At 35.3% G+C, this 24,416-nt stretch overlaps 1 protein-coding gene across 14 annotated transcripts in view; it reads left to right on the forward strand.

Annotated features, from left to right (window-relative positions):
- Positions 1 to 16,508, forward strand: part of PPIP5K2 (diphosphoinositol pentakisphosphate kinase 2) — a 49,495-nt gene extending 32,987 nt beyond the window's left edge. For 5 of the 14 annotated variants that reach the window (XM_084225737.1, XM_084225736.1, XM_084225738.1 and 2 more), the window contains 9 exons: positions 221 to 328; positions 411 to 527; positions 1,158 to 1,331; positions 5,141 to 5,210; positions 7,260 to 7,379; positions 8,247 to 8,309; positions 12,124 to 12,255; positions 13,811 to 13,939; positions 14,560 to 16,508. In XM_084225737.1, coding sequence (XP_084081863.1) covers positions 221 to 328; positions 411 to 527; positions 1,158 to 1,331; positions 5,141 to 5,210; positions 7,260 to 7,379; positions 8,247 to 8,309; positions 12,124 to 12,255; positions 13,811 to 13,939; positions 14,560 to 14,663 — 1,017 coding nt within the window. In that variant the 3' untranslated portion in view covers positions 14,664 to 16,508. Of the gene's footprint in view, positions 1 to 220; positions 329 to 410; positions 528 to 1,157; positions 1,332 to 3,750; positions 3,925 to 5,140; positions 5,211 to 6,987; positions 8,310 to 8,896; positions 9,040 to 9,475; positions 9,499 to 12,123; positions 12,256 to 13,810; positions 13,940 to 14,559 lie in introns of those variants that run through there. The other 9 variants (XM_084225735.1, XR_014616930.1, XR_014616931.1 and 6 more) reach the window with 9 other exon arrangements.
- Positions 16,509 to 24,416: the final 7,908 nt, after the last annotated feature.

Here is a 24,416-nt window from a genome sequence, read left to right on the forward strand (position 1 = left end):
AGTTTGCTCTTCGCTTTTCAGTCATTTGATAAGCAATTTTAAGTCACTTATGGAGGTTCATAATTAGTTTTTTTAATTGTACCTCTGCATTTTCCTTAACTGTGATGAGCTTTGCACTTCTACTATGAAAATCTGTGTAAATGTGGGAAAAGTGAAATCATCAGTCTTTTTAAAGAAAATAGCTGAGTTTTGCTTGTTGATTTTTTTTTTTCTCCATAAGGAATCAAAAGATGAACAATGGAAACGAGCTATGGATTACTTAAATGTGGTCAATGAACTCAATTACATGACACAGATTGTTATCATGCTTTATGAGGATCCAAACAAGGTATTTAAAAATGGATAAATATCTTCAGAAATTAGTAGTGCTGAGGTATTTATTAAAGTATAAACCTATTATTTTACTTCAGGAACTTTCTTCAGAAGAACGTTTTCATGTAGAGCTGCATTTCAGTCCAGGAGCTAAAGGCTGTGAGGAAGATAAAAATTTACCATCTGGATATGGATACAGACCTGCCTCCAGAGAGGTAATAATTATGCCTTTCTATGAAGCAAAACTTAGGTTTTTGATATTGACGCACCTAAAATAAGCACTTTAAATTTGTTAGGTAAAAAATACAAGTGTGGTTTTTCTTTTGGTAGAAAAACATGCAGTAAAAGCAGTCCCAATATTTTCTATTTTGAATGGGCACTGAGGTGAAGGACACAGACAATTTGGATGCTTTAAAGCTTTGTCAGAATTTTTACTATACATGCAAAATACTCTAAGTGATATCAACATCAGAGTGTCACATCAATAATATTCTGGGAACTGGAAGACATATTGTATACCTAACTACTTTCTTAATATGTATTGTTGAGGAAGAATTGATATTTTCCAAGATACATGGTCAGGTAAGCAGAGTTATGACTGCTTTTTGAGAAAGGAATGCGAGCAAAGCTAGGAATTCTTCTAAATAGAAGAAAAAAGAAGAAACAGAGTATTATGTAGATTATTAAAGTTTAGAACTGTTTTTTCAGTAATATGTGATTTACATCTTGTATTTTTAAAATCAGCTTGCTTTATCTTCATGCAGAATATTTATTTAAGAGCCACTTCTGTCTACATGTTTGAATGTGTGCAGAGAAATTGAGAATGAATTATGTTTTTTCTGTAGAATGAAGGCTCAAAGAAAGCCTCTCATAGAAATGATAGTGATGAGGAGGTACACACTCCTAAACGAGATGAAACGGATCGATCAGTCGTGATGTTCAAGCCAATGGTATCAGACCCAATTCACATACACAGAAAGTCACCCCTTCCAAGATCCAGGAAGATTGGTTCTGTTGAAGTAAGTGTTTGTGTTCCAGATAATTTCTGTCGAAGATGTTAACTTTTGCTTGCTTTTAAGAAAACAAAACCAAATGTAATTCTGCTTTTCATTATACAGAACCAGCATGATACATCTCACAGGTTTGCCCTTACTCAGTGGGAAATCCTCCCACTGGCAATAATTTATGTGAAGGGATACTTTTTTTCATTATTACTATTCTGTGATAAGACTTACTTCCTTTTTTTAAGCTATTTTAGAAAATTTGATATTTGAAAATGAAGACTCTTTCAGTCTAAACATCTACATCTACAAGCTAACGTACATTGCTTTTCTATTCATCCTTACAAGAGAGCTACTACTGGGAATTAAGCAAACTTTCAGGGTGATTGTGCTGAAAGGGAACAGAGGGATTAGGGTGGATGGGGAGGTGCAGGATGTGAGACATCTTCTGCTGTATTTGCTTTCATGTGGAGTGAAAGTGACTCCACTTGTCAAGCTTGTGAAGGTAAGAAAGATAAAGCGGAAGCTTTCTTTTTAAGTGGCTGGTGTTTGTTCATGAATTCTGTAGGTAACATCTTGAACAATCTAGTTTGCTGTCTTGAAAGCCATGACATCTAGGTGTGCTTCACAGATATGGCTTAATGTCACAGAGGTGGGGGGGATGCACAGCTGTATCATTGATACCATTGGGATGGCTGAGTGGAAATTCAGATGGTGCATAGAAGCACTTCTGTGATATTAATGCTAGAAGCAGACTAACAGCATCTTATTGCCTCATTTTCAGTTGCTTAAAACCATCAGTAATGAAGATTCACACCAAAAGCTTTTTCTTTCATGTTTGTGTTGGGAATGAGTTGTCTGTATGCAGTAGAAGTATTACAGATTTGGAAATCACTTGGTTATTGGCAATATGGAGAGAAAAAGATGCATGATTCCCTTCTGTAAGGATATTTGTATAACTTCACATGACTTCCATAAATTAACGGACATAATAAATGTTAATGTCTTACATTTTCTATTTCCAAGTTTTTTTCATAAACAAATGCTCACAACATCAATATTTTTGATTTTTAAAAGCTGTTTTTGCGATGATCATGCAAACTCCCCTCCTAGCTATGAGTTCACTTATGCACAGCTTAAAAGTCTATTACTTCAGACTTTCAACCATTTTCATAAACTATATGGAAGTTAACTTTCACAAGATATCAGAAGCACAAATTGCTAAATTTTGACTGTGCAGATAAAATATGTTAAAATGGGTTGTGTTTCAGCATTCAGAGCTTGCTTATTTGCTGGAAGGAAATACCCAATTTAGAGAAAACATACACTGTAGAACATATTTTTGTTATAAGTAAAAGAGGAAGTTCCATCTGGCCTACTGAAATCTGCAAAACTAGTATTTGGAATATTTAAACTAAACAATATTTTGCAGCAATTTTAAAAAGTCACTGCAACTTAAACTGCAACTGCCTTGAACTTTTTTCTTTTTTTTTTCTTTTTTTTTTTCTTTTTTTTTTTCTTTTTTTCTTTTCCCCTGCTCCCTCCCCACCCCTCCCCTGCCCTTTTTTTTACCTCCTGTAAGGTAATTCTGTTTTCACCTATGTCCATTAATTTGAAAGGACACTGTCAGGTGTGAGATTATATGTAAATTTTAATCTGGGTTATAGTCAGCAATATTTACAGAAGGAACGCAACTGTGACTGAGTCATGAAAAGAAAAAAAAAACTTGAGTTGTAGTGGTAAAACAAGAATATAAAGCTCGTTGACATTGGGAAGCAAACTGTATTACAAAGAATGTTATTGTTAATGATATGTAATGATGAAGATATGGGGGGGTGCTTAGCCTGACACTCCCTTGCAGTCCTGATACGGTGTCCAGCATCAGATAACTTTTAGGACATTTTTAAGTTTGGAAAACTACTACCAATCAATTTGGTGCTACTATCAGTGAGTCAGCTGTAAAGTCTCAAAGGAAATTTTAAAATTTAAAAATGAGCATTCAGATAAGCTTATAGACTAGAAATGGAAACTATAAGTAATAAATAGGAAAGTTTAATGTACTTAGGAGGGGAAAAACTATTAAACAGTATGTTAAGGGTAACAGAAGTTCTGTTTCCAACATTTGAAAAATTCTTAAAGTTATGAATCAATTATTGTAACAATGATAACGAATGTTTTCTCTCATATCTAATATTAGTCTACTAGAAATTTGATTGAAGTGTTGTAATAAAAGGTGTAGTTGGATCAAGATATAAAACTTGAACTGTTAACTTTCTAATATAGGATTATTACTCTTCTCTCTTTGCTGTTTAATAGTTTTAAAGGTAGTATGTAAAAGGGTGCAAGCAGATTGGGTTTTTTTCTTTTCTGTTCATTTGGCTCTGTTGAATCTAACTTTGCATGCTTTGCTGTTTTTTGCCCCCTTTCTCACTTCCAGGAAGAGAGCCCCCTGAGTGTGTCTAGCCCAGAGTGTATTGGTACCTGGCTGCATTACACCAGTGGTGTGGGTACTGGGCGTCGAAGACGCAGATCAGGGGAACAAATCACTTCTTCCCCTGTCTCCCCTAAATCACTGGCTTTCACATCCAGTATTTTTGGCTCATGGCAACAGGTTTTTAAACTTTACTTCATTAAACATTTTATGCATTCCAAGCAACAACTGTCTTTAAGGACATCTAATCCCTTGTTACGGATTATGTTTCAAGCAATACCTTCCACTTTTTAAAATTATGTGCCAAGAATGTTTGGGGGAAAAAGACCAAGTGCATGTTTTTCCACTGAATGTGTTACACTCTTTCATCAACATTTGGTTTCTTTATAGGAATTGCAAATGTTACCACAGTAAAAAAGACTTAGTGTACTTCCTAATGAAAGAGAATTTTGCTTTGGTTTAGTTGTCCTTTAAGACTTTGAAACCAGCATTGCTTAATTTGGTGGTAGGTAAATTAAAAAAAAATAATAATTGCAACCAATTCAAGTTAAAATAATTTATTTGGTACTTCATGTTGCTATTCAAAACTTGTTTTGCATATATCATATTTTCAGTGGCCTGGTATTAACTATTGCAGGGAAAAAACTCTAGCACTAATAATTCTTGCCATCTATATCCGGAGGTATCTGAAACTCCCACACAGTACATCATCCATTGACTCATACAATATTTTGAAGATTGCTCCTTGTAATGGGGGGTGAGGGAAAAGCAGGGAATAAAAGAAACAGTAAATGTTTTGGAAGTACCAGTGAAGATCTGAAGATATTCGGAATGTCAAGATATTGTTTACATGTAAGACAATGGATGGTGTTCTGTAACCATATCCTTTTAATTTGAAAATTTTCATAATTTATTGTAGAAAATTCTGAAATGATATACATTGGAAAAGTTTATATCAGCAAAGGCTGTGAGCATATGAAGATTATAATGATTGAGCCTGTGCATGGTCAGTGATTGTATGGTGTCCTCAATAGCTTGTCTGTCTTTCCTTCCCTCCCCTCCTTTTTTCAATACAGGCGCAGTTTAGGAAAGTGCATTTGGTAAAATGAAATAAAATGTCTCAAACGTTTGTTCGCATATCAGTCTTGGTCTGTGTCCTTTCTCATTCTGAATGCTTGCTTTGCACCACTTCATTGCAAGGAACTCATATGTGAAATGGACTCCCTTCAGAAGGGGATATTGCATGATCTCTCATGTTTCCTTTACATATTTTTACTAACACTTATCATACAGCTTATTAACACCTGTCTGTCTGAAACAGGCTGCTGTATCAAGTTAAATGGATGTTTCATGCTGCTGTTCTACTTTCCCTTATTTTTCTGTCTCTTACATCCAGGTTCTATCAGAAAGCAATAGTAACTTACGAACACCAAGAACTATTCTGGAACAAAAGCAGAGTGGTTTAGGTATGTGCCTACAGTTGAAATTTTGTTTGATGTTATCAGCTTTTCCTCTGCCTGCTGTTCTCTATAGTTGTATATTCTTTGAATAGCTTTTTTGTTAACAGGATCCAATAGTACTTGTTATTAATAACATATGCTGAGTGTCTGCCTATAGACTGGACAATTTTTTTTGCAAAGAAATTTTAAAATAATTTATAACTGAAAAGAGCAAATTGTTTGGGACCCTTCATACTACTGATTTTGTACTGCTGACAACAGGTACACAGGATTGTTTTTAACATAAAGCAGATTTTTAATATAATGTAGTTTCTGATTGAGCTTTTGGATTTTGCAACAATATTATGGATTAAAACGGCCTACTCTGGAAACAGTTAAAACACTTTTTTTTAAAATTTCTGTTTCCTATTGTGGACACTTGATGAAAATAAAGATGTTTTTCTGGAGGGAGGGCCATGGGGAACAAACATAAAGTTTCTTGATAGTATTGGGGGTTTTGCACATACTCCTCTCCTAAAATCAAGTTCTTCTTTTCAGCATTAGCATGAATCATGCTATAATTCAAAGGCTTCTTTAAAATTCTCTTAATTCAAGTGGTGCTTTTCTATTGCTTTATTAAAACAGGCATAGATAGGATTCACATGTAAAAAAAAAAATGCACTCCTGTAAATCAATATTGCTTTTTTTTCTGTGTGTCTTTTCATGGGAAATAAGTATAAATAACTGCATCACCTAGATGCATAATCTTAGAAGTAGCTTTTCCTTTATTTGCAAAGATACATGGTTTTTGTATGTCTAATCTTTCTGTGATACTTTTCTTCCCGTTATATTTTTCCCATAGCAAAATGCATACAATCAGGTGCTCTTGTTTACTGAAGTCCTGGATTTTATTATGTGCTTGCTAAAGTTAAATGAATATTCTTTTGTGTGACACAATATGCCTTGTGGAAATTGATGTATTTCCATGTAGATTAAGGTATTATATTTGTTGTGAAAGGCTTTTCCCACAGACCAGGCACCAATTTATTTTGGCTGATTGGTCACATGTGCTAGTAATGTTTCCCCTCATTGGACTGTTATAAGTAATGAAAGGAAGTATTGCTGGTTTTCAAAAAAGAATCTGCCATTACTTATCTAAAATGTAAAAGATAAGTTCTGAGTGAAAAATCGCTTCTCCTTTCAACTAGTAGTAAAATGTAAAGGAAAAAACTTGCAACATTTTTTCCCATTTTGTTCATTGTTGTATGTAAGTTTCATTAATGGTTGATGATTACAAACGTTACTTTTATATTTTTATCTGTGGCTGTCAGTGATTTGTTTAAATTCCCACTCTAGTGGCAGGAATGCATGATTTGTAACAAAGTACTGTCACTTGCATGGAGCTGTGCAAAAGTCTTCTCAGGAAAGGGAGTTAAACTAGATGAAACTTTCAGGTTTTTTCAGTTTGTAACATTGTTAGTAATGGTAGCTGAAATCTGAATAGAGTATTTCCAATTTGTTTAAGATTTTGTTGGGATTAGAATTACTTCCACATACTAAATCTGTGGAACTGCATGAGTACTTCATAGCAGCCTGTCATCTCAAGGGTTGATTTGGATGAAAGCAATGAGCAGCATTTTTCCAGTTTATATTTATTTCAGGAATACAGGTATTCAAAGACACAACTTTCACATCATCAATCATCATCATCATCATCAATCATTATCATCATCATCTTCATTTTGTTTTGTTGTTTTGTTTATGTTTGCATTGATGCTAACTGGTAACTTTTTTTTACCAAAAGTGAAAACAGGACAAGAACTCACTTTGTTAAAGCCAGTCCTCTCTTTGCACATATAACAGAGTGTGCTGTTTCATGAGTAGAAGCACAATAAATTATGATAGTTTCAGCCTACAAGTCCCACTGACATTACAAGCATATTGTGAACCTGTCCAAGGCACTGCCAAAAGCTGCCTTTTGTGTGGTAAGAGCCATGTGCTTGCATGCTGCATGCATCCCCAATGTGAATGGACGAACACCTGGTTGTTGTATGTATTTTCTCTAACTCCCATCAGGGTCTCACTGTGCGGGCCTGTTTAGCACCTCAGTGCTCGGGGGTTCTTCAAGTGCACCTAACCTACAGGATTATGCTCGTACGCATCGTAAAAAGCTGACTTCTTCTGGCTTCATAGATGGTATGTGCACACTCTAGCACATGCACGCACAATCCATGTGCCACATTGAACTTCTAAAGATTTTAATGGAATCCTAGAATCTTTGGCCTTAGTATTAATTTTATGAGTTTCTATTGCTTCTTTATTGCCCACAGGTTACTTATGTTTAAGTTAATAGCATAGTTAATTCTTGTTTGTCTTGAATTGAACATCAGATCACAGACTTGTAATATGCACAAGGAGATTCCAGCAAGTGCATTTTTTAAGTAAACTGAAAGTTTTGTTTTTAAATTCTTTAATCATTTTAAACTCTGGTTTTTATCGCTGCTAATTGATCTTGAAATTAAATTATTTGGATCATATACAAAGAATGAAATTATAAAGTAATAAGTTAAATACTGATGGTGAAAATTTTAGGATTCCTGACCTTTTTTTTTCGTGGGGTTTGGATTACAAAGGAGCAGGAGATTCTCAGTTTTGGATAATCTGGCATAGAGAAGAAACTCACTCACTAGATTACAGAATGTAAAGATACCAAAGCACACCTTCATAACTCTGAGGTGAAACAGTATTCATGCTGTTTTCCCCCCCACTTCACTTCTCAGTATTCAACTCTAACCTGAATAACCTTGTATGCCGGAATCACCAGCTCATTCTGCTTGTTTTCATACACGTCATTACACATCTTGTAGTTACCAACAATCCAAATTTTCTTCTTTTTAACATCTACTTAGATTTTAGCCCTTTTCCTTGGTCCCTTCTGCATGCCACTCACTTCTAATACCTTCTCATCTTTTCTTTTTTCCTTTCTTCTTCCTTTTCTATTTTAAAATCTTCCACTTTTGGTAGCTGTTACAAATTTCAGGTACCTGTTTTTCTCTTTCTCAGACACCACACGCGGTTCTGCTGTTAAAAGGTTTTCTATCTCATTTGCTCGACACCCAACCAATGGTACGTTTTGCTTTTATTTTAAAAACAAAATCAAAAACAAAAGGTTTCTTGCTTCATCCCTTTTATTTTTATTTCAAATACGGGGTGTACAGTATTATCCAGCCGTCTGTCATTCCTAACTTCAAGCACAATTCCAAATATATTTGTAATCATTAGATATCCTAAATACTTTCTTTACCATTCATTAGTATAAATACAACATCAAAATTCATTACTTAGAAAAATCTGTGAAAAAAAATTAAGTACTATTGTTAATCATGATCTCTCTAATAAATTATTCTCCTGAAGTTCTTGTGTGATCAGACTGTACGGTACAAGATACAGACAATGAAATCTGATCTTATTAGACATACACTTCTTGATAGCTGCTGTTTCTTCTTTGTCTTTCTCTTGCTGAGCTGAATCTCTGAGCCTGCCCATTCTGAAATAAATCACTGAATTGACAGCTGGAGTTTATAACTATCTTCTTGAAGTGATGCTAAATTACAAAAACTAAAGCAGAAGCTTTGGTTCTATTCCTGCTAAATTGCTATATTTTTTATGGGACAAAAATTTATTTTACCTTGTCATACTTCTCTGTTCATCAGATGTGCAAATTACTTAAATATTGCACTAAAAATCACAGCAAGAGAGCTGTGACTTCTTGAGCATCATTGACCTCTTGAGCTTCAAGAGTGAGAGTTAACTGTCTTCAGTTTGCAAAATTTCTCGTTTAACACACAGGACAGAGGTATGTCTTTTTCTTCCTCAGCAAAATATTTTGCACCTCCCTTTCTACATTATTGAATAGGCCCCAGATATATTCAGGACCAACTGGACCTGAATGTAGATTTTCCAGATTTCTTCACTGCAGTTTTAAAATGTGCATGACTGCTGGCTGAGTTCAGTGATAGTGATATTGAAATTGCAGTGGAAATCATCAGTATTTTCATGTTAGATTCAAAATATATTTGCTTAGGAAAAAAGTTTAAAAAAAAAGACTTGAGTTTCTGTTTAGCCTTGCTTAGAAGCAGAGTAGTATTTTAGTAATAGTTACATTCATTTTAAATCGATAATGGCTTTTTTGCACTGCAGTGCTTTATGAAGGAAAACTGTAGTAAGGCTAAATTTATTTTTAAGACTGTGTTTAATCTAAAATGCCAAATCAAATGTTTTATCTCAAACAGAAAAGTCAGGAGCCCATTTTTTCTACGACTCAAACCAAACAATATTCCCAAAACATACAAGGTCAGAAAGTAAGAACTGCATTTGAGAATCTGTGGCTAATAATAGAATTACTTTTTGTTCCATTTAGTCACTTTTTGTGATTCCATTCTTTTAAAAAAAGGATCTAAATAGCTTTTATCAATCACACTTATTGTTCTGATTCATTTAATGCAGCAGTTTTGCCATACATCTTTGACAAGATTAATGCATGCCGTATGAGCTCCTATGAACCCTAAGTATATTGCAGTTTCCAGGGGTTCTCTACTAACATAACGCCCTATTGATGTTGTTTTGTCTGTCCTCTGGACTATCATTTTAATTATCTTTGTCCCTTTCACTCTTTTCTTTCTTACTTTTGTGTTGTTATCACTGTTATCACACCCTCTTAACTCATTTCAGACTACACCCCCCACCCCCCCCCCACCCCCCTCCCCCCAATCTTTAGTTCAAGGAACATGGTGAAACAAGTATCTTCTGAAAGTGCTATACCTTATTTTCTGGGCCTCTGCAGAACATCCACACCTCTTTAGGTGCTGGTCCATTTCCTCTGTGGAATTTCTAGGCTCCAGTGGTATGTCTCTATAGCTTTTGAATCTTAAGACAGCAGGGTGGCTTTTTGAGATTCTGCGTTAACCCTTTCATTGGCTTCCCTTTTGATACTTTAAGAATAAATACAGGCAAAAATCAAAGGCTGTTAGTGTACAGGGAATTGCTTTCTTAAAGGGATACTGTTGGGCTTCTTCACCATAAAATTGAAAATTTATTTCTTATACCATCAGATAATATTTCTCAGAAAACATTCAAATAAAACACTACACTTAGATTTCTTGATTATGTTTTAAGCCATATTCCTTACAAATAAAGATACTACAATGACATTCTGGGATATGACTAGCTGACAGCAGAACTGTCAAAACTCAACAAAAAAATTTAGAGGGGAAATTCCTAAAACAAGAAATTTTATTTCTTCTCTTTTTTTTTTTTCAAGTGCATTTTGGAATTCCTCTCTGGTTCTCTGTAACATGCACTATAACAATATTAGTTACTAAAAAGTTAATCTGACATTGTCCCACTTCATTAATTGCAAAATTAGAAAAAATAATTTTTATTCAAGAGATAGGAACTTTTCTGTCAGGGAAAACTGTAAGGCAACGAAAGGGTTTGCGCTTTACATGCATGCATATAGTTATTTAGGATATTAATATGTATGGTAAGCATCTTAGTGCTTACACTGAAGGCTAGCTACTGGCTTTATAGAAGAATAGAAATTAATAGTATGGTGGTGTTTCTTTGTACACAAAACTCGCGTTTTCATGAAATTCAACATTTTGTTTATAATTTAAGTGAAGCTGACATAAGTCTACCTCAGTTGGTTTTGATATTTATAGCAATGGTCCTCAAAATTTGAATATGGCCAAGGTGGGTCTAAGTATAAGTATAGACATTTGGTGGTTGAAATCTTGCTGAATTTCTTCTTTATGCAAAGTCCTGATGGGGAGTGAATGGACAACACTGGATATCACAGGAACATTGTTGCTTATTATTTCATGGGAAAGAACAGCTCCCAGTCATAATGCTATCTTTAATAAATGTACCTTGAACTGAAATTCTAAACATTATTTCATTCACTATTGCTTCTTCATGTAATTGTCTTAGAAGAAATTTATAGTATTAAATTGCAAAGTTGTAATGTTACAGCTGTATGTTGAAAACACTAATGGACATGTTTTCCTCTACTGAAATGCAACTGGATGAAACGCTGTTTATTGAGTTACCGACTTAAATCACTTTAGAGGACTGCAAATTTTTTTTTAGCCAAGATGTTTAAATGCTTTTTAATCTGTTAGTAATATGGATATGCATGGTTAGTGTATGATCAATACTAACATAGAAAAGCAAAGTCCAATAAATTTTTAAATTTTTGCTTTACTTACCTGTTCCAATATATGAAACTTCTAGTCTTTCAATACTGTTTTAAAATGCATTAAGGTAGGTGTATATCTGTCTCAGAAAGTAAAAGCATGTAACCTCAAGATATAAAAATGCTAACAGTGGTTTTCCTTTGATATTGAAGGCAACAGTTTGTTTTCACAGAATACTGAAGATGATAGAACATGAATTCTGCAAATTAATTTCTTGGAAGATACAGCATTTTTAGCTCTTGTCTGCTAACAAAATAGCTATCCTACTTTCATGCATGAATGAGTTATCTGTTTAGTCTTGTGCCAGGTATTGGAATGAGTAGGAGAAATACTACCTTTTCCTTAATTTTTTATTTTTTTTTTTAGTGATCTGCTAAGTTTGCCTTAAAGGGAAATTATCTTTCATTAACTGATTTGGGAGTAGGGCACAGTTCTCATGTTGGAATAATTTATGTGTACACAGGTACTTCATGTGTACACGGGACTTGTATCCCATGTATTGTATCTTTAACTGGAAACTGGCTCATCTTGTTCCAACTCCTGTAATATTTAATTTCCAAGACTTCAAGAGACTTATGCCTGCACGTGCTCATGCAAACTAAGCATTTTTTATCATACATTAATACAGTACCTTAAATCCTGTCTTATGTTTGGAAATCTCTTTTTTTATTATTTTTTTCTTTTAGGTTTTGAACTGTATTCTATGGTGCCTTCTATTTGCCCTTTGGAAACTCTACACAATTCCTTGTCTCTGAAGCAGGTGGATGAATTTCTTGCTTCTGTTGCTGCTCCATCAAGGGAAAATCTACAGGAGACATGTACTGTTACAGTTTGTAATTATGTTAATTTTAAATTCTTAACTGTTGTTTAGTTAATCTTTGCAGTGTTGCAGCTAACAAGTAAACTTGTTAAAAAAAAAAGGATACTGCTTTTGAAGAAAATGAAAATGTACATAAACCATCACTTTACATTTTGCACTATCCTTTTGTGGGTATGGATATATATAATTCATTGAAGTAGCATCTCTGTTGGCTTAAGTAGTAAATTAAGGATTTAATGAAATCATAGTTAGTTAATCTCCTTTATTATTATACTGACTTCTCTGTACTGTCCACACTCAACTGAATTACAGGTAATGCTTTTCAAGGAGCATGCAGAATTCCCAGCTTCATACTGTAATGTACTGTCAGTAACCTCAGCAGAATAGTGTTGCATTTACATTTAAAACTTCATTATTTTCTGTTTCTATCAATATTACTTGGGGTTTCACCTGTAGAGTGCTTTGCAGTTACTTAGCTTTTTAGCAGATTGTGCTGCGTGTTTAAAGTTTAGGTGATCTTGAAAGGAAATACAGCTGAATTCTATCCATGTGCATGTGTCTGGGGAAGTTATTTCCCGTTGTGATTCTAGTTCTGTGTCTTTGGAAATGGTTTAAGTTACATCAGATTTACCACATAATAGGATGTGTCAGGTGATTGAAAATCATTCTTCCTAAGGAAGTGTCTAAAGAGTTATGCTTTGATCAAGAAACTTGAACTGTTTCCTGTCAAAGTACTGATACAACAGTATTCTACCTGTTTGGACTTATCCCTTTTTTCTACTACAGGATTTTTCATTTTTCCCCCCCTTATTTTATAGAGTTTAGATTTTAATCAGCAGCTTATTTGATAGGGTAGGCCTCCTGTATTTGAGAAGGAGTATAAGCAATTTAAGAAAATTGATGTTACTGAAAAAGAGCTCAGAGAGGTTTGTAAGGATATGAAAATTTTCAGCTACTTAAAATGTCTTTTTATACTTATTAGGAAGTTTGCATGTCTTCAAAATCAGTTCAGAATTGAGAGTATACAAGATGAAGAAATATTGAAAAACAAAATATGTCATACTCCTAGGATTTGGTTGTCACCTTTCTACCAAGGAGTGATTGGAAAATAGACCTGATACAATTAAAGTCATAGATGTTTAGTTCTCCTGCTTTCCTGTACTATTTGGAGGTTGTCTAGAGATTAATGAATTGTGTGCACTTTTTGTACACATATTGGACTTGAAGCCTATTCAGGTGCAATCTTCATAACCTATGAGAAATAGCACGAATGATTTTGCCAGTCTTCTGGCAAGGCACCTATTACTGAAATTCTGCCTTAACAGCATGAACTTACTGTGTTGCTTTCTGTTGTAAAAAGAGATTTTAAGACTTGTCTTTTATATTCTAATGGTTTGACACTAGAGTCAAAAATTGGTAGCTGACAGCTGGTTGTATAAATGTGGTCTCTATTTTGCTGGATGGATACACAGTCCTGTGGCCACAGTTTTTGACATCTGGTTTAGGTCAGAATATTTTTATTATTAAAGATTTTTTTTCCCTCATCATTTCAGCTACTCCAACTTACATGATGCCCCTTTCAGGAAGAAAAATTTCTTTAAATACATTTACCCCTGCAAAAATTCAACCAACTCCACTTGAAACTTTGCCTGAAAGTCTAGTGGTGGAGAAACTAACCTTATGTAAGTAAATTCTGTCAAAGGCAGAATGACTAACTTGATTATTTCCAGCAGTATAATTCTTCCTTACATATTACATTATTTCATTGGACAGCTTTTTCTTAACATTCCCTACATAAATAGAATCATTTTGTGGGTCAGTGAGAACTCAATAGCATTGCACAAATAACTTGTGCAATTTTTAGTTACTTTTATTTTAGTTACTTTTCTCTTTGAACTGTTTCATTTTCTCTGGCCTGAAGTTCATGAGCTTTTCTTTTGAAGTATGACAGCTATCTCCAAGTAAGACAAAGTAAATTTATTTCTTCAAATGCCTAAATTTCTAAGAAGCTTTCTGAAGACATAATGTAGAGCTCTGTGACCCTGTTCTGACTAAAGCTGCCAACGACATGATGATGCATTCAATCATTAATATGTTCAGTCTGAACTGTTGGCCTGCTACACTGGCTGCCCTTGGATGGTTGTGCTGCTTAGAGACAAAATTTCACTTGGATTTCTGATTTCATTAGATAGTGTAGCTTATTTATTTCTGTGCTAGATAAAATGCATTTTTCTTGCCTTTGTGCTTTTTAGCACGGATATTAATGTAAAACCTAATACACCTTTTCTCTCTATCTGTACAGCTACCCTTGGATGTCCTGTTAATGTATCTAATATTAAACCATCTCTTGAAGAGACCTCAGTAGATGCAGAACTTTGTGGTGAAACTCTTTCAGAGAAGAAATGATCAGACAAAACTGGAAACAACTTCTCAAATGGTTCTTTAGTGTGCATTCAAGCAAGTTACAGAGCTGTCAAAAGCCATTCATGTCTGCATCTGCAATTCATAGTGCACTTATAAATCTTCGTACATGGTTAACTAGTGTTCACAGTATTTAGGTCAAGTGTCTTTTCTCATTTTCTAAAACACAGTATACTTATAAATTTGATGAACACCACAGCTTTTAATGGAAAAGCTGCACATGAACCTTTTCTGTGTCTTCAAATATCCACCGTAAACATGTACAAAAACAAGATGGTATGTATTACAGTGGCTCTGTTGTTGTCACTGTAATGAAAGCATTGTCTGTTGTCATCATAAACTTCTATTTTCAGGAGTTTATAATCTCCCTGTAAATTTTTTCTGTGTGCTGAAACAGAACATGCATCTTGACTTTTTTTTCATTTAACTACATTTCCAAAGAGATGTCTTTTCCCTGGTTTGGAGATGAGCAGATATTTTCTGCATTTTAATTATATTATATATGCTGCAATAATTAGGCATGATGGAGTGAGTTCATGTATCAGCACTTTTGACTCTCTTTTTCTTTTTCCTATGTTTACATCAGACCTGTAACATTCAAATCTACCTTCTCATTTATTGTTTAGTACACATGCTTGTATACAGATACCTGTATATCATCCAGCACATAAAACTGTCTTTTATATGTTTTTATCAAAACCTTCTTTTGCTTACTAAAAAAGACAGTTTTATTTTCCTTGCCATGTGTTTCTAGAAAAAGGGGATATTAAAAAGCAGATTTTATAGAATGAGAAATGGTTACAGCTGGTCTGCTACTAGGTTTATTCCAAAAATTGTAAATATTCCACCTATGCTTTATTGTCATTCTTTCAGCACAGAGAGAGACTGTGGACTGTCAGAACTCAGTGCATACTGTTGCAGAATACTCAGGATTTGTCATGGCCTGGGAATTTTCATACCTCCCTCCTTCCAATCTACTGGTTGACAGCAATTCTCAAAAAAAACCCCCACAAAACAAAAAAATCCCCCACAAACCAAACAAAAAACCACCACCAAACAAACAAAAAATCAACCAAAAAAAAAACTAATAAAAAAAAACCCACCCAAAAAAAAAAACCCATAAAAAACCCCACAAAACAAACAAAAAAAAATAATAAAAAAAAAAGAAAAATAATAAAAAAAAACATTTTATGAGATGTGTAAGAAGCATTTCTCAATTGGTGGAACATGGAGTTATGGTGTTATTTAGAATAATTATCCAATCTAAGCAATTTTTGTAATTTTTTTCTGAGGCATGAAAAATTACTGGGTTATGAGTACCCCAAATTAACTTCTTTAAGTTCAAGTGGCTGAGTAGTAAGAATGGATTTCATAACTACAAGTTAGGTAATTCCTTTCATGTTTAAGCTGCAGAAGACAGCTTATGAGTAAAATGTGTAAGTAGGGCTCTTACTTGTCTCCAGAGCCAGTGCAAGTTGCACTAGTTACATTCACTTGTTACCATTTACATTCACAGGGGTCTTTGCATACATGTCACAGGGTCTTTTTTCATGTTTACCATATATGAAATGGCTTCAGCCGATGATTTCTAACAATGCTAAACAATGATTCAATACCAAAAATATTAAGTGTTTCACAGCTATATACTTCAAGCATTTCATTTTATGTATTGTAATTGTGTTATTTACAATGTTGGTCTTGCATACAACTGAAGGTACCCTTGTTTACCATTTAAAAATAAAACCTAAAAATTTAAGTATATGTATCATTCCAGTCAACCAAAGCTGTGGCATAAATTTTTTTATGTGCTTCTAAATAAAATCAAGGTCACTGCCAACCTCTCTCTATTGTATTTTCTTTTAAAAACACTGTGAAGTATAGTGAGTAGCTAACAAAGTCATCTCATTGGAAAATAATCTACATATATGCCAATAATTTACAAATAAGCCAAAATTACTCTTGGTGGTAAGGATGTGGCCTAAAAGAAATGACAGTATCATTTTATACTGAAATCACTTCTCCAAAAGATAAGTGCCACATTCTGCAGTGCTTTGTCATGCTCCAGAATGATAACATCAAATACAGGACCACTGTGAGTGCTCTTCTATTTGCTGTTGAGACTGACAATAGGACACAATGAGGACTATACAGGTTTGAACCTATTTTTAATTCCATTTTTTAATGCAATAGCCCTCTCTCTCACATTAACTTTTTTGAACTATACATTCTATTCCAACCAGATTTGGCAGAGCTCAAAAAATATGTTTACAAAAAATCAGTGGTCAAAATATGACAGTGACTCCCAAAATATTATCACCCTGCAATGTAGTTTAAGTAAATATTTAGCTTAGCATTTCTTCAAAAATGAAGGATCTTTACAAGACAGACCAAACCACAAAAATGTGTGTGAAAACTCCTAAAATTAATTTAAATCCTGTTTTATGATTCTTTACTGTAAATTTCAGGTATTAATTATCCAAGCATGCAGAGGCTGTTAAGGGAAAGCAGATGTGCTTCCAAAGTTCAGTTTTGTAGAAATCTATACAAACAAGCCTAGGGAGGTACGCATACAAGAAATAATTATACATATTATCATATTTCAAAAATAATGATCATATATGGAACAACAGCATCAAAAACAGTTTAAAGGATAACAGCAGAAGACATGTAACAAAGATTTTTAAAAGCCATTTCAGTGCAATAGGCAAGTGGCAGAGTGTAGGGATTTAAGACTACTTTCTGTCATCTAACACAGAAAGAAGCATAATGTTCCTTTATTTTTCCTGCAATTTTTTCCTAATCAATTTACAGCAACTGTATTTTTGACAATCTCATATGTAACTTGCTGAAGAAAAAATAGCAAAAACTTTTCCAGAAAACCAATTCTGCAAGAAGCAGTATAAGAAAAGAAGTAGTAGTTCTAGTAGTAGTTCATATTTCTTTTATTTTTCTTTCTAAATAATGGTTTTCATTTTGCTTGCTTTTGTAAGGACAAATTTCATTGAGTATTTTTAAATGCTAATTTTTTTATTCCCTTACTTAGCCTTCAAAACAACCACCTTGTGCTCTGAAATACAGAAACTGGTGTAACACCAAAGCAGTACAGAGTGTATTACTGTGAAAAAAAGATGTTGAATAAAAAAATAGGCCAAATATTTTATCTATAAAAAAGAGAATGTGTGAGTGTGTGAATGGCATCAAATGTGGGCCTAGGAGGAGGAGAATGCACTAAATACAGAGAACATCCGCATCATAAAAGGTAGAAGCTAGTGTAGAAAAGATCTTACAGGAAGCTTAAATTCTGCATTGATACAAAACCAGTTCTAAAGTGGACTTGCTTTATAAAAAATAAAACCAGACTGGATTGAAAAGTTGTCAGTGTGCCACACAATGTATGAATATAGTATATAGAAATAGACTTCTAATCCAGAGTTCTGAAAAGTCGAATTTCAGAAAATATCTCCATCCTCTTCAGTCAAAGAGATAAGTCACTTCAAATAGAAAACAAGGTAATTGGGTGACATGCATTTTGCAACAGATCCAGAACACTTCTAATATAATGGCAGTATCTTTTCTTCTTACAAAGCTTGTTTGGTCTGAGTGCACCTGTCTTACCAGATCTCCTATTTCATCTCTCCAGAAGAAGGAATAACTGCTCCTTTATTAAATAAGATTATTATTTGTTGTGTACTAATATAAATACTAAAAATTTGTGAACCTTTTAAAATCTGAGTGTAAGTCCATTCAGACTTCCTGTCTTATTTGTTTTCAGACTCCTGGCTTTTTAATTTTTCTTTTGGGTGATGGCTGGGATTACATTTAGACTTAAATTATTATATGTAAAACTTCCATAAATTATTTCAAAAGGCTACTCTGGAAAGCATTTTGAACTCTATGAATTTAAACTAAGTCTGTAGACATTTTTATAGAGCACTCACACAGAACATTTAAAGTTACAAATACTGAAAAGTAGAAATGAAAATAAAGCACAAAATCCAACCGAGAGAATTCAAAAGATTGAAATGACATTGGATTTGAAATAGAATAGAATTTAAAAAGAAAAAAACCTGGAGGTTCCTGCCTTTTCTAGCTTCAATATTAGTTATGAGTAAGTAAACATGGACTAAAACTATGTGCAGTTCTAGGCCACAAAAATTAAGAACAATGCTAAGGCACCTAAATACATCCAGAAGAAGACAACCAAGCAGGCAGAAGGGCTGGAAGTTCTGTCCTGCAAGGAGTGGTGGGGTTTGGAGAGAAGCAGGCTGAGGGGCAACGTCACTGCCGTGTTCAGCTGCCAGAGGAGGGGAAGTGGGGAAGTACGTGCTGAGCTCTTCTCCTTGCAATTCAACAAAAGGGTGAGTGGGAATGGTTCAAAGCTGCATCAGGGGAGGTTCTGACTGGACAGTAGGAAGGACATTTTTTTTCTGAGAGGATGGTCAAACCCTGGCACAGGCTTTCTAGAGAGGTGGGTGATACCCTGAGCCTATTGGTGCCTCAAAAATAGGTATCTGGATAATGTCCTTTGTTGCAGTGTGGCAGGGTGGTAGAAATGCTGGAGCCTTCTTTGAAATGTCTCCTCCAGAAGCCGCTCAGAGTAAGACCACAGGAACAGCCATTTCAAGTCCATGCACACACACACACCCCCCACAGATAGCTCAGCAGAGGAAAGACAGGAAGGGTCTTTGTATGATATATTCCAGCGAGTGTTTATTGCATCCACCATGCCAAAGGAACCAGAGACAAAAGACAAAACTATGTGGTCTGCACAACTCAAGAATGGGGTCAGTGACCAATGACCTGAGGGTACAGGGGCGGACAAAGGGCAGGGCAAAGGGCAGCACCTGTAGGGGGAATGAGGGATGAATAATTGGGGTGGGCAGTGCCAACTGGCCAATGAGGGAGTAAGCAATCTAAGGTAGATTGGCAGAACATCATGGGTTAAGTCTTCTCTATATCAGCCTAGGTGGGGAAAACTCTATGCTATAGTCTTCCAAGGCAAGGCTTTGAGGATTTCCCTGAGGGAGAGGAGTCAAGAGGATTCCACAGTCTTTCATAATGGGCTTTAAATTTAGTCAGCCCTGAAGTGGTCAGGCAGTTAAACCAGATGATCACTGTAGGTCCCGTCCAAATGTTCTGTTCTGTTCTATTCTATTCTATTCTATTCTATTCTATTCTATTCTATTCTATTCTATTCTATTCTATTCTATTCTATTCTATTCTATTCTACTCTACTCTACTCTACTCTACTCTACTCTACTCTATTCTATTCTATTCTTTCTGTTATTAATTGCCATACATTTTAAACTCAACATAGGCTATGCATTCAATCCAAAAGCAATAAGGTTAAACAGGGATCATGGGAACACACAGTAACTCAGGATGGAAATGGCTTCAGGAAGAGTGTGGTCAAATGTCTTCTTCAAATCAGGGTCATCTGTGGGACCAAACAATGTCACTAAATACAGCTTGACTTGAGAGCCTTGAAGGATGGAGAATGCACCAACTCTGTGCAGAACTAGATCCACTTGTAGACATGTCTTCATCACTTCTCATGCTCCTTAACAATGCACAGTTTGATTTTGATAAACTTACTTATGTTCAATTAACAGCCTACAGCAACATTGGCAAGTATATTCTGTTGCCTCTCGCTATATATGTGCACAGTAAGTGCAAATTTTTCTAAAGATTGGTCCAAAATTTTGCTTCCCTTTCCCATTAACTTTTAGATCTCAAGGTGTAGGACAGAGTGTGTTTTTTCATGTTGAATAGTTTTATTTATAGCTTTGAGATTCTCTGAATCAGAGCTGGTATTAACTGAAGGTCTGAAAAATGCACAAAGCTCTAAACCCACTACTTTTTTCATATTCTTTCCTGCGTTTGTGTCCATTGGATAAAATTCACATTGCTTAAGTAGCTGTTATTCCAGCAGAAATCAGCTTAATTAGGCAAAAAGTCAATTTGGCCAATAAATAAACCAAGGGATGCTGTACACATGTATTAAACTTATTTTTTTAAATGTTATATAAAAATTAAGATTGTATTTTAATAAATGATGTGCTTTAAAAATTTTGTTTAGGTTTTAAGTTGATTTTCACTGTATTCACTGGTCTGCTAAATTTTTAACTTAGCCAAATAATCCTTTAAGAAATTACTAAACTTTTGAATTTGGATGGCAAAAGTTGCAAGTTATATGGCAATATGTATATGTAATATTTCTTTCTTTGTGTTTTAATATAAAAATACTCCTTCCATGCCACCACCCCCGCCCCCTCCTGCACCCCCCAGTATAATGCTCTTCTGCCACACCCTCCTCAGAGGTGCTTTTCTCTTCCCTGCCCCCTCTCAAATTAGTGGCTTGGTTTTTATCCTAAATGTGGTTCTGGACTTCCAGCAAAAAATGTGTTTTCAAAATAATGACTACAATCCTTCAAAAGCAAAAGGAAAGTGAGTATTTAGTAAAAAATGTTTGTCTCATTAGGCTTGGTGATTAAATCCATGTACAGAGATCCAAAGAAACACAATGAGTAAATATTCTATAAATTGCTCAGCTTTCAGCTGTTGTATTTTTTAACTTCACCAAGGCTCAAAACACTACAGCAGTTTCCAATGTACAAACATGGAATACAGGAATAGCAAGAAAAATAAGCCTTTTGACAAAAGGACTCTAGGGATAATAAATAAAGAAGAGCTTGAAGAGGACAATAGAAATTGAGCAGTTTTCAGTGTTATTTTACCTTTAGTATTGTGTTTACTTACAAATTGTCATTCTAATTGACAGTCATTGATGTGGGAAGCTACTGATGAGCACAGAGAGTGTAAGATGTTGGTATTTCACGTTCTGGCCGGAATGATGCAGAGAAAATGGCTTCTAATGGTCTCTTCCTGTCTGTGTTGCAGTAGAATGACAGAGTGTTTGTCAGTGATAGAGGGGATGGGGAGACTGACTGGGTGCTCAGAATCCGATTTTATTGCGGGACACAAGCACTTATATACTATTTCAGGGAGACTAGTAATGTGTACTACAATGATTAGGTTAAAATCACAGGTGTTGTTATATGCATAAAGGTTATGCATACAACAACATCTCTTGCTTGCAGAGTTTAATGGGATTTTCTTTTTCCAGTAAACCCGTTACATTTAATCTTCTTGCTATCAAGGTCTAATTTTCAAAGTTCCATTTGCTTTTGCCAAGGCATCCTGTTATCAAATCTCCTATGTTAACCAGGTCCAAAGTCCATCATCTGTCTTGTATCCCCCAACATTCCAACAAGTGTTAATCAGATCTTATGTGGGAAAACAAAGCCCAGGTTTTCTAAAGTATCTTTATTTTTCATGTAAAATCTTAGATCCCTTCATAAACATTGCAAAAAAGCAATGAAATACAGTAGCTTATCTTAAGAAAATCTTAACAGCATGATTGCACTGAAAACACAAAATTTTGAAAATTATGGGGATTAAGGAAACTAGGTTCATTTTTAAATATTTGGTTTGGAATTTGAATACTAGCTTTAAGAGATGTCTTCAGGATCTGCCTTTCTTTTGGTGCCTAGTGTGGTAAATAGGTATGATTCGTGCTGATAAAATTGAAACAGTAATCAATATTTGGAAATAACAAAACAGTTAAAGGAGTAATGCTGAGAAAGAAAGAGAGAGGAGGGGTTCCACCCCCTCTTTCTTCCGGCAGATGTTCAAGGCAGGAAGAAGCAAGAGATAACGCTACTAAAAATTATCAGAAGAGAAGGAAAAACTGGTTAGGTTTCAAGGATATTTTAATTATATGAGATTTATTGCTTTGATGCTTGGAACATGGTATTATGTTAGTTTTGGCTTACGTTATACTAGCTTGGCTCACATTACACTGGCTTGGTGCGCATGTGTAACCCAAAGGTGAAATAAAGGGCAGTGATGAAGAGGAGAGGCCTTCGTCACTGGCGACCCCCAAAGCAGCTGTGACCGCCCAAATGAGTGGCGGGGCAGGCGCGCTAAAAGGTGGTGACAGGGCGGAGACAGACGTGGGGTGAAGCGAAAATGGGAGGAGATGGAAAATGGGAGGAGATGGAAAATGGGAGGAGATGGAAAATGGGAGGAGATGGAAAACGGGAGGAGATGGAAAATGGGAGGAGATGGAAAATGGGAGGAGATGGAAAACGGGAGGAGATGGCTTCGACAGATAAATCAAAGGAGGAGTTTTGGTTTGGCACGCTGTGCGTCCAGCGCTGAAGGTCCCGGACCTTCGGCCTGCGTACCCTGCGGTGAGATATTTGCTTGTGCGCTGCTATTGGAACCAAATTATCTCTCATTTTAAAGTACCTCATATTTTAACCCAATTATATTGTTAATGTATCAAGTTGAATATATTTTTGTATCAATTGAATATATTTTTTAAGCTATCCAATTAAAATTGCTGCTACTTTAAATCCTGTTTGGCTTCTGCTTGATGGGATAATTGGGCGAATATAACACTAGAAATGTTAAAGTTTTGCACCATGTTAATTCTGTCAGTGTGATATATGTTAATAAATTTTACAGCTAATTAAATACTAAAATATCCTACTGCTGCCTGCCCTCTCCTTCTTGGAACTCCATTTCAGAGTCTGACACTGAAAACTCAGTTGACAGAGAGCAGGATGCTGTTGGGAGGAAGTTTGTTGGAAAAAGTTGTGATATACTAACTCACAAGATCTTACAGCCTCATTTATACTCGGGACAACACAGGAAGATGGGATTTCCCAGTCAGGTCAGTATTGCAGGTGTTGACATGAGCCAAAGGAGTTTATGTACTGTGATCAACATGGAGCATCATAATGCCCTGAACTACACTCCAGGTTCCTTCTCTTAGACTGCTGCTTGCCAAATACATTCCCCATGTTCTGTGCAAAATTTACTAATTTAGTTTTTAGAGCGCTTCTGTGATCTTGCAAACCCTATGACTCTCAAGGACTTGCAGAGCTTGTAATTAAAATTCCTTATAAAAACATTGGTGTTTATTTCTCTGTTGTTTGTTCTAGCTGAGAATTCCAAGGAACACAAATTCCAGGAGCATTTGGGTGCACAGTGGTTAGGCTGGATGCGTATGGAATGCCAACACCCTTCAGTGCAATTCAAGAGCAGAGCATGTGCAACTTTTTTGGCAGGACCGTTTGGACCAGAGGGAGAACAGAACGCAGCCTTGGTACGGGGGTCATCTATGCCTTCCCAATCAGACTAATAAACTTTAGCTGTGTGTTTAAGAATGAGTCTTTAAAGAATCATTTTCAGAAACAAAACCTAGCTTAAGTCCACCCCCAGGGGTTTAAGAGCTGTGTGGTAGAGTTCATAACTATTATTAAATGAGAAAAACAGGACTACGGCATCAAACTTTTTCTTCCCCATCCCTTTTATTTTACTTGCAAAACCAAGTTAAGAAATTGTTTACTAGGTTTGCTGCACCAATAGTATCTTTGCTCGCACAGCAAAATGCAATAGGGATGTGATCTAATTGGTTGCTGGCAAAACCCTTTACTAAAGGTTTGTTATCTAGTCGGCGTTCAAACTTTGTAGGCTGCTTGGAAATACTACAGAAGTGGGCGGTATTCTCGTGATGAGAAAGTCACCAAGAGATGGTTGCTGGATCCTTTCTTACAGCTATATACAACGGGAAATGGTACGGAGGACTTACGCTTGTTGAACCACACCGAGGGCAGCTGAACGGCACGCAGGGGAGGAGGCGGAGCTCGGACCGGCCTGGATGCGCTG

Source organism: Fringilla coelebs, assembly GCF_963513975.1.
Source record: "Fringilla coelebs genome assembly, chromosome: Z".
NCBI lineage: Eukaryota > Metazoa > Chordata > Aves > Passeriformes > Fringillidae > Fringilla > Fringilla coelebs.